General features: G+C 39.1%; 1 protein-coding gene across 1 annotated transcript in view; it reads right to left on the reverse strand.

Annotated features, from left to right (window-relative positions):
* Window positions 1-273: 273 nt before the first annotated feature.
* The window catches only part of mta1 (metastasis associated 1), a 30,747-nt gene continuing 16,536 nt past the window's right edge, over window positions 274-14,484 (reverse strand). Inside the window, exons 4-18 of the mRNA XM_060879963.1 lie at window positions 12,812-12,938; window positions 11,172-11,235; window positions 10,723-10,840; window positions 8,893-8,995; window positions 8,550-8,649; window positions 6,688-6,876; window positions 5,793-5,867; window positions 5,645-5,703; window positions 5,382-5,509; window positions 5,093-5,244; window positions 3,823-4,012; window positions 3,493-3,582; window positions 2,412-2,564; window positions 1,354-1,504; window positions 274-1,242 (exon numbers count right to left, since the gene is read on the reverse strand). Coding sequence (XP_060735946.1) covers window positions 1,392-1,504; window positions 2,412-2,564; window positions 3,493-3,582; window positions 3,823-4,012; window positions 5,093-5,244; window positions 5,382-5,509; window positions 5,645-5,703; window positions 5,793-5,867; window positions 6,688-6,876; window positions 8,550-8,649; window positions 8,893-8,995; window positions 10,723-10,840; window positions 11,172-11,235; window positions 12,812-12,938 — 1,661 coding nt within the window. The 3' untranslated portion in view covers window positions 274-1,242; window positions 1,354-1,391. The remainder of the gene's footprint in view (window positions 1,243-1,353; window positions 1,505-2,411; window positions 2,565-3,492; window positions 3,583-3,822; window positions 4,013-5,092; window positions 5,245-5,381; window positions 5,510-5,644; window positions 5,704-5,792; window positions 5,868-6,687; window positions 6,877-8,549; window positions 8,650-8,892; window positions 8,996-10,722; window positions 10,841-11,171; window positions 11,236-12,811; window positions 12,939-14,484) is intronic.

Raw genomic sequence — 14,484 nt, forward strand, 5'->3', positions numbered from 1 at the left:
ATTAGTGTTGACCTTAAATCTAGTTTTCACTGTAATCTCACAATGTAGGTGGCTGAAGTAAATGATTTCATGATTTTGATTTGATCCATTTATTATAAACAATAAGCTGGAATGTCTTCCATATGACTGTCATTGTGCAGCAAGTGCCTCTTGCGTCATGTGAGTGGAAGGAGACATGAATGAAAACCTACAAGTGAACATAAAGAAAACCGTGAGGCTTTTGGTTCACATGTGATGAAGGTGAAGGGAGGATTTCTACAGACACATGCTCTCTCGAGGTATCAATATTTAATGAACCAACTGTGGTGTAAACTGCAATGGATCACATATCACCAGGTGAAAAGCTGCCTGGTCTGGAATGCTGTTCTTGGCAGGATATGTGTGAGGATGGGGGAAACAAAAAACAAAAAAAAAAAAACATGAATCTGCACAATATGTACAACACATATGGTATCATTCATAAGAAGGTGCACTGTATTCATGGAGCAGTATCATTTTAGACATCCAAGAGAGGTTCCTTACAAAAAGAATATGCTGTACATGGCAAATTCCTTATAACAAGCCTTGATAAACGATGGAGGCGCAAAATGCACCACTGTACAATAATGCCTCCATACTGTTTTCATTTACATATTCACAAAAGAGAAAAGTTTTTTTTTTAATTACACCATAGAAGCATAGATGCAATACTTGTGAAAAAGTTAGAAAAAAGAACACATTCAGTCATCTTAATCAATAAGTTAATTGCCTGTGGCGTCAGGGCAGGGTGGACTGAAGAAACCGAATAATACAAGCACAGAAACAAAGACCAGCAGAAAGAAAAGGGCAGTTTGAAAGAAATGCCCATCTCTTCATGTTTTCTAACTAGCTGACAAAGAAAATAACGCAACAGGCCAATAAGACAGTCCATGTTTTTCTCCTTTCAGACTTGAGAGCAAGCTGTATCAAGAAACAATTCATCATTTAACTAAAAACAAAACGATTACATTTGGTTAAAAAAACAAACAAACAAAAAAAAACACAACAAGACTTGAAATAATAATAATAATAATAATAATAATAATAAACAGAATTAGCAATATATGGTAAATATTGAATGCAGTCCTATACAGTCAGGTCAGAGCCTGTTCTGGCCCATAAACCTGAACAAAAACACTGGCTCTAATATAGCGCAATGTCGACCACAAGTCCTCTTCAAGATCCTTCCACCACTGAGAACTGGAAAAACACTTCTCTGTTTACCTACAGATCAACAGCAAGGGAGAAGAAATCATTTTTAAATGATTAATCTTGTAGCAGATCTAAGACATGTTCTTAAGTCCAAAAATAACAATAAATAAAAGCTTAAGAGACCTGTTGTCTGTGGTGAAGGGCAGAGGTCGCAGAAGGGGTCAGTCAAGTTCATGTACTTCATTGTCCTGCATGGCAGAGGGGGGGCGTCCCTGCTCGGGCATTCGCTTGGACATAATGTCCCACTGTGGACCCAATACTTTAGACTTGGACCCTGTGGGAGGTGAAACAGAGGTGAAATTGAGCAACTGATTAATTCTCATACAACAGACCACGAAGCACTCGACGCTCATCATGGGATAGCTGAAAATAATCAAACTATATTGACAGGCCTTGTTCATCTCCATATATAAGTGGATCCATATCTGACCATTACAAAGACATTATATGCATCATCACTTCCTGTGTTGCTCTTCCATATCACTTGTAGTGTTTTCAGTTTTTTCCAAACTGATAGTGATCTTGTAAAATATATTTTTAAAAAAATAACAAAACCAAAGTGATAAACGAGAAGGAAAGAATTAAGAGAAACAGTGCCGCTCAGAGTGTAATGGTGACAAATTCATCATGGAATTATAGAACCACTCCAGACCCCTGGATAGAGAAATACACGACAGAGTGAACACGAGGATCTGTTACAGAAGCGCTGCAGATTTGTGTATGATGAGGTTGTAAATAGTAGTTACGTTTGTCATCATTCATGTTTCTTTCAATGGCTCTGATAGTGCTGTTGGTTGGTGTTTGCCTTTTTTTTTACATCTGATCCTGCTGAAGATCTATGTGAGTCACTGCTGATCTGTTACCATGACAACACTGTCAGCCATTCAGAGTGGAGAATGGGGAGAGAGAGAGAGAGAGAGAGAGAGTGAGAGACAGACAGACAGACGGTTGACAGTGTTGTTAAGGCTAGACACATGGCCAAGGGAGAGAACAGTGGAAAAACTGAAAGGAGAACAGACTCTAGAAATGTTAATCCCAATTACACAATACAAAAGCTTAACCTGAGTGGAAGAAAGCTTTTGTGGTTATGAAAAGTAGGTTAAAAGGTAAAGGAGATGTGCACGTTAATGAGCAATGCATACACACAAAACCATTTGACAACTGACACCCGTCTTTCTCACCATCTAGGCCATTGTGCTGCTCGTAGGTGCGTTTGCCAAGGATGGTCGGTGAGCCGTTGTTCAGGATGGGTGAGGACTTAATGGGAGTCAAGCTACCCATGGATATAGAGGCTCCTCGTGGGGGCTCAGCTTTAGGTGGGCATGGGTGGGCCTCTATAAAAAGGAAACAGAAAAATAGAAGTGATATTAATTAAAACAGAATTAAATATTCACTTAAAATCTAATGAAAACAGATCTGTCTTTTCAAGCTGAAACCCTTTCAGGCCTCTCCAAGAGTCCACACACTGTACTTTCCAGAGAAATGCTTTAAGATCATTCTAAATTATAATGGCGTCAAACACATGGCATGTGAACCAGAAGAAGCCTGCTAAAGGGTGTAATCTGAGCCACTAAATGAATTTAGATTCCATTTTGTACGTATGAATCGTGGTGTGGTGGACTGTAAATTTAAAGATTTAAAAAGTAACTACTTTGTTGTTCCACTAGAGGGCAAAATACAAGGACACAATCTCAGCTATTCTGAAAAAAAGCTCACTGAAGTTCCATATGTTTGAATTGAGAAATACAAATCAGCTTTCATACATCCAACATTACTCGATTGCAGCATTTTCAGCCCTGAATAAAACTGAACACCGAGCTCACACCTGAGCTGAAAATCAAACCCACAATGCTGGTGTTTTGCAACAGTCACATTAATGCTGCACTATTTGTATTAGTATAAACAATTAAATCACAAGCACATTGAGAAGCCAGATGCAAGATTATTTCTTAAAACTGACTATCAACATATTCCTTTTTTTGTCCTCAGTGTAGGTAGACAAAATGTGATAAATGATAAATATAAGCTATTTTGGGCTTTAACAACTCAACAGAGCACACCGGATGTGTGCATGTGGCCGATCACCCAAAATGCCACCTCTTGCACTAGATTTTCCATAATCATCATCCACTGTGTCCTGGAACTTGTAAATATGAAATGAAAGAGAAGGGAATGGGAGAGACAGGGAAGTGGTGAGAAAAAAAGGAGGGGGAAAAAAAAAAAAAAAAAACAGAATAAACTGCAGAGGTTATATCGACCCACCAAGATATCGAACCACAGACTCCAGAGGTTTCCGGACAGCATTCCTCAAAGCTGTGGGGTTTTTGGTCATATCTGGCATCCGCACTGCACCTAAGCACACAATAAATATAGTATAAAACTTGCCTGCAGTTAAACATAACAGAGCAAATATGAGAGAAACAAACAACGCATGTTAATAGACATATCATACAAACTATTACGAGTTTATAAACTCTATAAACACTGTCTAAAATCACATGTCTTAAATCTTGTGAGGTAGCATACAATTTCTGAATCTGGCACTAGTTGTGTGTGTATATAAATATATAGACTAGTAATGAGGTCACTTACATTCCGCTTTGATGGCTGCTGTGTTGACAGGTGTGTAGGGGTGACGGGCAAGAAAGCGGGACTTGAGCAGATCCTGGCAGATTCGCCTTGCTGTCCGTGTCAGCTGAGTGGTCTGCAGGTAGAACGCTTGTCTGGTCTTCACTGCAAACTTTGGACTTCCGCCATGTCTCACTGGTGCACCATGAGGACTCTACCAACCAGAAAGATATTTGAGTGAGTGCTTCATCATGTGCAACAACAAACCTCACCACAGGGAGCTTAGAGCACAAATTAACCCAGTTATCCATCTATACAGTTATGCTGATGCAGGGACATGTAAACAATTGAGTATACAGTGTGAAAACAGTAAGACAAACAGAGGATTTAGGACAGAATATATGTTTACGGTAACTCATTACCTTTATAGTATCTTAAACAGATAGTTATTGAGATGATGTCAGCAAAGTGAATGTAGAACTGCTGTTCAGGTTTCATGGGGATGTTTTGAGGCAACAGAATAGAAATTTATTTCCAGGCATTAAGTTACATTCTATATGTACTATTCTATGGCATTTTGTTTTATAGTGAGCGGTGTGTTCATCATGTGCAGAACAAAGCATTAAATGTTGAACACTTCATGCATTTAACTTTGCTTACATGAGAGGAGGAGGGAGGGGCTTCCAGGGGCTTACTATGTTGATGGTGACTGAGGTCATGTTAGATATAAAAGGTCACACTGACAAACAGAAAGAGTAGATGGTGTATAGTGTAATTGCATATTATAAAGAATATCATGTTTCCCTTTTAGAGAAAAAAATGAAACAATGCAGAGTCTCATTTCCCTGGTACTGAGTAGAGAAAGAGTATGTCTTGATAATTTTGTATAATTTCCAAGTATGATGGATAAGTTTACTTATACGCACAGGCACGCACACATGCACACTTTCTCTATAAATGACAGTGTGTGCAGGCCATCACATTAAAAAGCTGTTGGCTGTTGTCTCCTGCTGGCTGGCTACTGTTTTAATGATGTCCGGAATTTAGTTTAGTTAGTTATAAACTGTGAATTTAAATGTAGATATGTAGAGGAAAGACATGTAAAAAGAAACAGCGTAACTATTATTCATTCACAATTCAAGCTGCATGTCCTGAGTAAACCGTACATTACATTTGTTACTCTTAAATGAAATACCTTTGTATAGTGACTTAGTAATCTATTCTTAAAAAAACTTTTGTCGTCCTGATTTGATTGATTGTAAAAGAGTTCTGTGCTGCTGAAATTCATGCACACCATGCTGCTGCGATTGGGTCCAGGCCGTTCTCCATCCAGTCTCGTGGGCATCTTCAGGCCACCGTACTTCTTCCAGTAGGTCCAGCAGGAAGCACACAGTCTGCACTGCATGTTGGTAGGTCCCCATGAGTACCACTGATATGAGCTGGTGGCTACACACAGACAGACAGACAGACACACACTGAGATAGTGAAAGGTGGGCAAAGTTTTTTTCACATTAAACCTTTGCACGCAATTTCCCAGGATTTAGCAAATGCAAGGTTTGTGAGAGTAAAAGTAAGAGACTCACTGTAGCAGCTCTCGCATGCTCGGCCCAGTCCTGCTGGCTGACTAACTGCCCCGGGTATTGCCCCAGCCCCATTCACCAGCCCTGGCTTCAAGCTGTTCACGCTCAGCTGGTTTGGATTGGGCTTGTTACTGCACATGCAAATCACACAGTCGCACACGGATTAGCTTTTTCATAATCAAATAGAAACATCACTGAAGGCTTAGAGGTAAATGTTTGTATATCCAGGAAGGGATGCCCTCTGACCCACTGGATAAGGTACTCACTAGTTAGGGATATAGACCTGCTTCAGCTTGCTCTCTGCTTCCGCTGCTTTTAACCGTTTCTGTACGAAGCACGATACATAGAAAATAACTTGAGATTAATCCCACACACCCCCAGGTATACAAAAGGTATTGTGTCAACCAACCATACCTGCTGAACGTATCTGTCTGTGGTTTTCCACATGTAGTAATACTCAATTATGCTAGTCAGCGATTTCCAGGGAAGCTGAAAGAGAAAATTTATTAATAAATTAAACTTCAATAGGAATCTTGTCTTCTCATCTACCATATCTTTAAGAAAACTTAATGCAAGTTTGGAATGTTACTTCAACATTTAAAAAAAATGGTCAAAATGTGTTCAAATATCTATGGTCAATTATTTGAAACAATATTTACAAATGGCAATATTCCTATGTTTTTCCCCCTAAACACAAAAGATGTTTTCATGCAGCAAACTGACAACAAATTCACTCATGTACATTTAATGTCTTAAATCTGAATTCTTCTGAAAAAGCAAAAGCTGTGGACTGTTTTATGTCCCTAGATGTTGCCCTCTGCATGTTCAAATAAATTAACAAGAAAATGTTCTATTTTTTTAAAGAAGTTTTAAAGAAGTTTGTTTTGTGGATAAAAAGGGTAAATTAGAGCAAAGATTTCAATTCTTTAAACCCAGAAACTAAAGTGGGACACAAACTATACTAGTCATTTGTATCTGAACCATTTTAATGCAGGAACACAAACAGAAAAAGCACTAATCCACTTCTGGTCATTGTCTACTTATATAATATGGTTTTAGTTCTGTAAAAGTGGGTGTGCTTTCTCATATGTGGCTCCTCCTTGTCGGTGAGCTTGGTCCCTAAACTAGTCATACATACACTAAATCACCAGCAGGTGGCAGAATTAGAAGACATTCTCTACGGCAAAAGGCAATGTGTGGAGAGACCAGCGAGCTGGTGCTGTGTTTTGTCCATAGTCCCTTTCTCCCTCACTTATACTTTTTCAAGAATAATAATTCTGTTTCTTATGCTTTATATCTGTAAACTCACAAAATCCTGCTGGATATCGGTAAAGTCTTTGCCATATTTCTCCAGTGCCTCCTCAAACAAGTTGGCCTCCGAGGCACTCCATTCTTCCATCTCGTCTCGACAAAGTACTGGGCCACCCTGAGGCACCAAAGCAGCGATAGCTCGTGTCATGTCATAGCCGTTGTTATGCAGTGTGTCCATAGCATGGAACTGAGGAGCGAAAGAAGAGGTGAATAAAGTCAGGACACCTAAAACATAGTGAGTGCTAATCACGAACATCTGCACTCAAGTTTCACAACTCTCCTAGAAAAGCATCATTTTTCACAGATGGATAAAATCACACATGAGCTGCACAAATATTTTTAGATCAGTACATTCAAAAAGGCCAGATATAGCTCAGAAGAAACCTTTCAGAACAGTTACACGCCACTTGTAAGGAATCCTACTACTTGGTAATTACAGCTTATTCAATATACTGATCTACAGCCCAACAAATATTGCTAGCGATCAATTAATTCTGGAAATTTTCAGAAGATGTGTGTGATTAGAAGCTGAACACAGAGGAAAATACGCAGGACACCAACAGGAGTTGGCAGAAGGGCCAAAGGATTATTTGGGATTATTATCCAAAGGATTATTTTTATTAAATATTCATATTTTACATGTGGGATAGCCAAGACTCTACAGTTTTGTATTCATGGCATAAACAAAGACATAAAAACAGAACAAATTCTTTGGCAAGGCTCAACATAGAATATAAAACCTATTGTCACTCACAAAGAGTAAATGTTTTGAGAGCTGCAAGCAGAGAAGATAAATGCTTTTATGGTTGAAGAAGAAAGAAGAACTACTACTTATGTTGTAATTATATTCAAGTTGTCCAGTCTGCGTTAATGATGAAAGTATATGCATCCTCAGTAAACAGCTCTTTCTAATATTTATTGTTCTTTATTGTGAGGTTGCTTTTTCTGAAATCTGGCTGGGTTTAGCTCATATAATATCAGCTGCATCTCCCTGGTAATGTCTCGACAATGCCGCCCTGTTAATGTCTTAATGGTGCCCTGTTAATGGTTTATGATTCATGATGGTTTATGATTCAAATGATTCATTTTTCAAGAAGTGCTATTTTTAACTTTATGGAAAAAGAATTAATAATGCTTTAAACAACATGCAGGGCCCAGATGTCTCTTGAAGAAAGCAAATGATGACGACCAAAAAAAAAATATCACTGTTTCCTTTTCACACAGATAATGTAATGATTCATAATGAAATTGCAGGAAACTACTTGTCAAAGTCTATTTAGACAATAATGCCAATTCAGACAATAATAACGTCATTCCAGCAGTGTGTTTCTGAAGTTCAGAGGACATGTTTTTGCATGTGTCTATTATACTTAATAAATGAGTGGCATCTAGTGGTAGGTGAGGGTTGTTGAGGGTGGATTTTTCAATCCTGAACAAAGGGCAAATGAACTCTGTTGCTTGTTTGAATCAGTCTTGAAATGCTACCTTTCTACACTTACTTTGGCAATAAAAAAAATTTTTTGGATCGCATGTTCAGTCAATATACAACGCTCTACAAAGATCATTTGATGAATATTTAGGTTATCACAGCACTGCAATAAACATAGTTAGATATAACAAGTTTACTGCAAAGAGCAATAGTTTAAAAACATGTTTTTTTCTTAATCTCCATACTGCTCTACCACATTATGATTAAATCTCCCTGGGTAATCATGCTCTATGCCATTATGAGTATTTCTTCATGGACAAAGCACAGATGACATTAGAATGCGTTTCATGTGCCAGAGCAAAGTGTGAAGTACTGCGGAAACAGGATGTAGCGTGCAGTGGGTGAGCGCGCGAGTGTAGGTGGTGCTGTACCAGTGTGATGTCTCTGGAGGCAGCTGCAGCACTCATGTGTAGACTGGGCTGCCGAACTGAACTGCTGCAGTCCAAAGCTCGTGCAAACGTACCCACAGACCTGTGGGAGGGAAGGAGAAACAAAAAAGGGCAAGAGAGAGATAGAAAGAGAGTGAGCAGAGGAGAAAGAAGAATGAATGAGCATTGCAGGTGTCTTCCTATAAAACAGCACCTCAGTGTTCAGATACAATCAATAATTCCAATGGAAAATGTGCCTTATTTCGTAGCCCCTTAACTGTTACCATGTTGCTCATTCCAGACAAACATCGACAGGGACAAATCCAACAACACTTCAGGTACTTACCGAGCCACAACCAGAAACTGGTCGATTTGTTTCTCTGTAAGAGGACTGTTGGGATCCCAGACATTCTCCTCCAGTTTGGCCAGCTCCCTGCCATCCTCCTCTCCTAATGAACCGAGAAGCACAAACACAGCAGTCATCTAAAGAACAGCTGGATATCAAGATTAGACTCACACTCATACAGCTCTGCATGCTCTTTCCTTCTGCAAGCGCATTATGTTATTCAACCATGTCTATCAGAGTTCTCAGTCAGACGCCCTGAACACACTAGCATTAGCTGGAGAAAATAAACACGACATGGTTACACATGTTCACATGGCCAAATATCTGGAGTATTGCTAAAATGCCATTTTATACTTAACTAGATAAAATGTACATAGTCATAGAATCTATAATAGTCATTTATACCGAATCATTTATACTGGATCAGCGGTTCATTAAATAGGGGCTAGAGGCTGAAGAATATTCTTCTAAGTTGTATCGTTACTTATTATTTCTTTTTTTTTTTAATGTAGCATGGTTGTGTGATTGCTTCAAGGCTCCAGGGCCCCTGATTCAGTTCTGGGCTTCCGTTACTGTGTGGAGGTCGGCATGTTCTGTGTTTTTCCTTCTGTTCTCTGGTTTCCTCCCACCTCCCAACAACATCCCAGTAGGTGTATTGGCAACTCATGTCCCCATGCATAAGTGTGCAGTGTGTGTATCCACAAAAGACTCCGCATACACCACAACCGTGACCAGGATAAAGTAAAGATCAATCACTGTATGAAAAATATTACATATGTGGTATGATGATAATTTTTTTTTTTTTACTAAATAAATCCCCCCCCCCCCCCCATATATGGCCTAAAGTGTGTGTCGCTGTGTCATTAAAATTAAATATGTGCCAAGCAATCAGTCATGCTTCAGACATCAAGAAAAAGAAAGAAATAAAAACACAGAAAAACTGCCACGTCTTTAGATTTTCCCCCCACTTCAACCCGAAAGTGTGTTCAGCTGTGGCGTAATTCACATTACTGTATTTACACTATGGTATGGTGGGGAGAATCCAAAACATAAAGAGTTATATTTGTATAGAATGAACTTATGGAATTTATTCATGTCTCACTCTAGGTTAAATTAAGTTTTATAGACTTAAATTAAATTAAGTTTTATAGTTTGGTAGCTGAGAAAACTCAGATACAGGAGTGTACCAACATGGCACAGGAGTGTGTGCCTAAACATTCCTCTCCGATATCTGAGATGTAATAAAATGGATTTCTTAAGTTTTTAGGCTTCGGCTGAATTAATTCTGAGACATACAGTATAAAATTGTAAAAACTGTGTCTGGGGGATGTTTTTATTTTTGCTGTGTTCTACCTGACCTGGTAATATACGTATATACTTATTCTAACACTTCTGAAGCAATTTCACAAGTGTTACATTTATTTTGGTACCAGAATTATTCAAATACACCTTGAGAAACCTCAGATAGCACAGGTGTGCCAACATGGCACTGGAGAGCGCACCTAAACAGTCTTAGCTTTTAAGATATACTCATTTTAAATTTATCATGTTTTCAACCGAGAGACACAAAAGTAGGCCTATGGTGGAAGAGGTGTAAAAGTGGGACTTGATTGGCTTCAAGCTAAAAATTTTAAACAAAATCTAATGCACTACAACCACGAAGCCTCTAATTTCCTTGAGAGTTCTAGAGCGATTTTAGGGACCTGCAGTAACTCTGCTGTCAGAGAGTAGCACAGAGAGGATAAGGAAAAGATGTGAATCACAGAGGAAGTGCAAGACATTTTTTTTAACCACTTGGACGTTAAGACTCTACAGTGGATGCAGACGTACCCTCTTTGAGGAGGTCGGTGATTTCTGCCTGGTACTTATTCCCCACTCTGATCTCTCCTTTGTCAGCCAGGAGTGTTTTCTGCTGAGGGTCATACACCAGAGAGTAGAAAAATGCATCCTGCAGCCAAAACACAACATAGACAAAGTCAAAGTCAGAGACAGAGACCTAGGCACAAACAAAGAAAGCCTCATGCACTGAGAGGGCTGTGTGGTGTTTGGCCTGACAGTGAGTGGAGTCTCCAGTCTTCTCATTACTAAATGCGAAGAGAACATTCTGGGTCAACATTCTGAATTATTCATTCAGAACGGAGCTCAAAACTAGAACTTGTGTACACACACACACACACACATGCACACACACATCTCTATCTAGTAAAGATACAACACACACTCGCACCCAGTGGAGGGTGTTCTTGCAGTGCTTGTCCAGAATGCTCTAATGTACTCACCTCTCTGTCTAGGTAGGACTTGAGGGCTTCTGTCTCATTGAGAAGAGTCACACAGCACTTTCCTCTGAACACAGTTACACAACATGTTATGATAGTGAAACCAAAGTCAAGCCACACAGGAGAAAAGGACAGAAACACAAATTCTGTTTCATCACTCAAAGGATGGCTAAATAGACACAATAGAACCGAGACCTTGAGGATATACACTAAACAGATTGGGGATGTGACTTGGGTGTATGTCAGAAACAGATACACAGGCTGCAAGAGATATCAGTACCAAAAGTATCACAGCTCCCAATTACTGCAAGTTAGGGGTGGACTGATCCTATATTAGATATGATAATAACATTACAGCAGAGATGAGCTCAGATACCCGATACAGTAAGCGAGCTGCCTCTCTACGTACTCTAAATTAGGTGAAGCATGGTGCTCAAATGGTGAACTATGAGTTTTAAGGAAGAACACCTTTTGCAGTATGTGAAAATGTCCTCATATTCAAGCTGAGTCTCTGCGCTAGTCTCTGTGTGGCTAGTTAAACAGTCAATTCAGAAAGTCCAGCATTAAACAGCAAGCATTACTGTAAGCAGACTGTCGGGCCATTGTACTGCTGACATTGTTCTTGAAGTCTATGCTATGTAAACAGTGATGATAAATAGATCATTATAACCGCTGAGTCTGGTTTTAGTCTTGACTAATTACAACTCCCTATTCTTTTTTTAAACAGTCATGTAGTAAAAGTGACATTTGATTTGTGTTAGTGTGTGTTAGAATCTACTACATATAGAGGCATCTTGGTATATGCTAATGTAGGGTAAATAATAAATAAACTAAATAAAAATAATACAGACACAGACCAAGCAGTCAACAATATTCATATTCCTTCCTCTAGGTACGAGTGTTGCATAAAGCAATAATGCAGAACCCGAAAATCATATCAGAAAATATACGTCATCGCTTTCGTGATCATATTTGCTTTGAAACTGTAACACAGGCTAAATGTCAATCCATGCGCTTCCCCGTGTACTCTGTTTTCTTGTTAGACACAGCTTTGAAACAGCCATCACGATGCTATGCTTTAATTACTCCTGTTCTCTCATTATGCAGAGCAAGTTATACTTCAGTACCCATTCCTACACTGCTTGCAGTATTACTGGTGTTGCTAGCAAGCAGCTAGCAGCAATTCTAAAACCTACAACCCTAAGCTGTAAAGATGTACACAGAGAGGGGTTCAGATAAGTCTCATTTTTAAAGCAAACTGTGCTGGTCTTTATGCATTTCACCATTTCTGCAGTCTAAATCCAGGAGCATAGTAACAGCCTAAGTTCTCTACTGCGATCCGATTCAAGTGCCAGTAATGTCATCTCCACTCAAATACCGTTTACACTCGAGGATTCCTCCATTCAGTTTTTCACATGTCACAAAATAACGATATGTCTCAGAAACACAATGTTAGCCAAACAGTCATCCTTGGAGTATTTCACTCACTTGCAGTTCAAGTCCAAGATGTGACATTGGTCAAATTATTACACCCTATTTTTATAGAAAATGTACAAGACTTCCACACACTCACTCACACACACGTACTCACTCTCACCCCCACTCATGTATAGACAGACATGTATAGACAGAGGTGTTTTTACCTGATGTGTGTAGCAGGCAAAGACTCCAACTGTCTGGAGAGGAAGAGTTCTCTGTGTCTTAACTGGTGTTTTTGTTTCTCTGGCAGGTCCAGCATCTCAGGGTTCTCCATCTCCTCCTCCAGCTCTCCTGTGTGCCGGAGGTCGAAATACGTTTTTATTAAGCCACCAGCAGATGTGAATTATTGACTGAATTGTGACTACACCATTTAGGGAAACAGATTGAATGTTTTCCAATATGTGAAATATAGAGCTGCAGTCTTGATTTTTTAACCATGTACAAGAATTCGGAGCTCTAAACAGACCAGCCTGCAGATCAGTGTGCTGCAGTCATACAGGTATCATAGATGATTGCTGTTGCTCCATACTTTGGTACATCGCCGTGACATTAGATGGTACAGGAGTCGCACATTAACCAGTGAATATCTGCGTGGACGTACCAATATATGCTAATATCACAGACTTCAAATTTACTGTTCTGACCTCATATTTCTGCATACCTCAGGTGATACAAATGAAATTATACCTGTACTGTTGACTGTTTGAAATGTATAGAAACCAGCTTAGAAATTCATCCTGCAACGTTATGTTAGGTATATTATAATAAAGAATGCCTGCAATTGCATCACAAATCTCAAAACATACAAATACATTTCACGTGTACTGCCAAATACCATGTGTGTACGAGTTAAAGAGTAACTCGGCAGTGTTAAGTAAGGAATAAAACATGATCTGGCATGCTGGGCCAGGAAAATAATAATGTGGTCGTGTGATGCTGTCCAATATCCAGCTCGCGATAAAAGCGCATCCTTTTTAATTTATTTATTGATTTATTTTTAAATCGTTCTTACTCCATAGAAAACAATCTTCTGGTAAACACAAACATGCACTTTTTATTAGATCATTGAAAGATTTAAAGTCCCATCCAAAGTTAGTTATAATATCCACTTACATTACAGCAGCTGAACACATGTTCCCTAACCAGCTTCTCTTTTAAATCACTTGAAATTAATACATGCAGCTTGTCATGTTTAGCCCTCAGTCCTGAAGTCCTTTTTCATGTCAGAAAAAAGAAACAGCCTTATGCCGTATTCACACATATAGTGATTTTGTCTCCTGTAATTTGATGTACTATGAAATCATCAGTAGGCATTCCTACTACTGGTTGTCATAGTAATAATGTTTATCACAGTGCTGTGCAACAGTCGGAATCGGTTTTCTTGCAGCTAAAATGAAACGTTCTGGAGGGAGATTTGTTTCTTGTATATAAAGTTCAGCAGTGTATATCTGAATCCTATCAAATGAGATGATGGAGAAGCAGTGTGTGCTTATCGACACGATCACATCCGCTCTACTCCAGTTGGTAGCTGCTGCACCGTATTTGTATAAAGTTAACTTTTTTGCACGATTGGCACATTGCTGGACACATTCTTGTTTTCCACCGGAATCTGACTGATGTGTCTAATTCAGCCCATTGCAGCATAAGGGATTCTGAAATCTAGGATTGCAAACAGAAAGTACAGTAGCTCGAATCAAATTAGTTCAAAATAAAAAGAAGCAGAACGAGAATCTAAAACTGTTAGGGAGGAGAAAAGCCAGAGAAATGAAATCAGACTGTCAACAAAGTCTCACCACCTCACAGGATTCACACTGGCGTGAACTTAATCTATGTTCCC

The sequence above is a fragment of the Tachysurus vachellii genome, chromosome 10 (assembly GCF_030014155.1).
Source record: "Tachysurus vachellii isolate PV-2020 chromosome 10, HZAU_Pvac_v1, whole genome shotgun sequence".
NCBI lineage: Eukaryota > Metazoa > Chordata > Actinopteri > Siluriformes > Bagridae > Tachysurus > Tachysurus vachellii.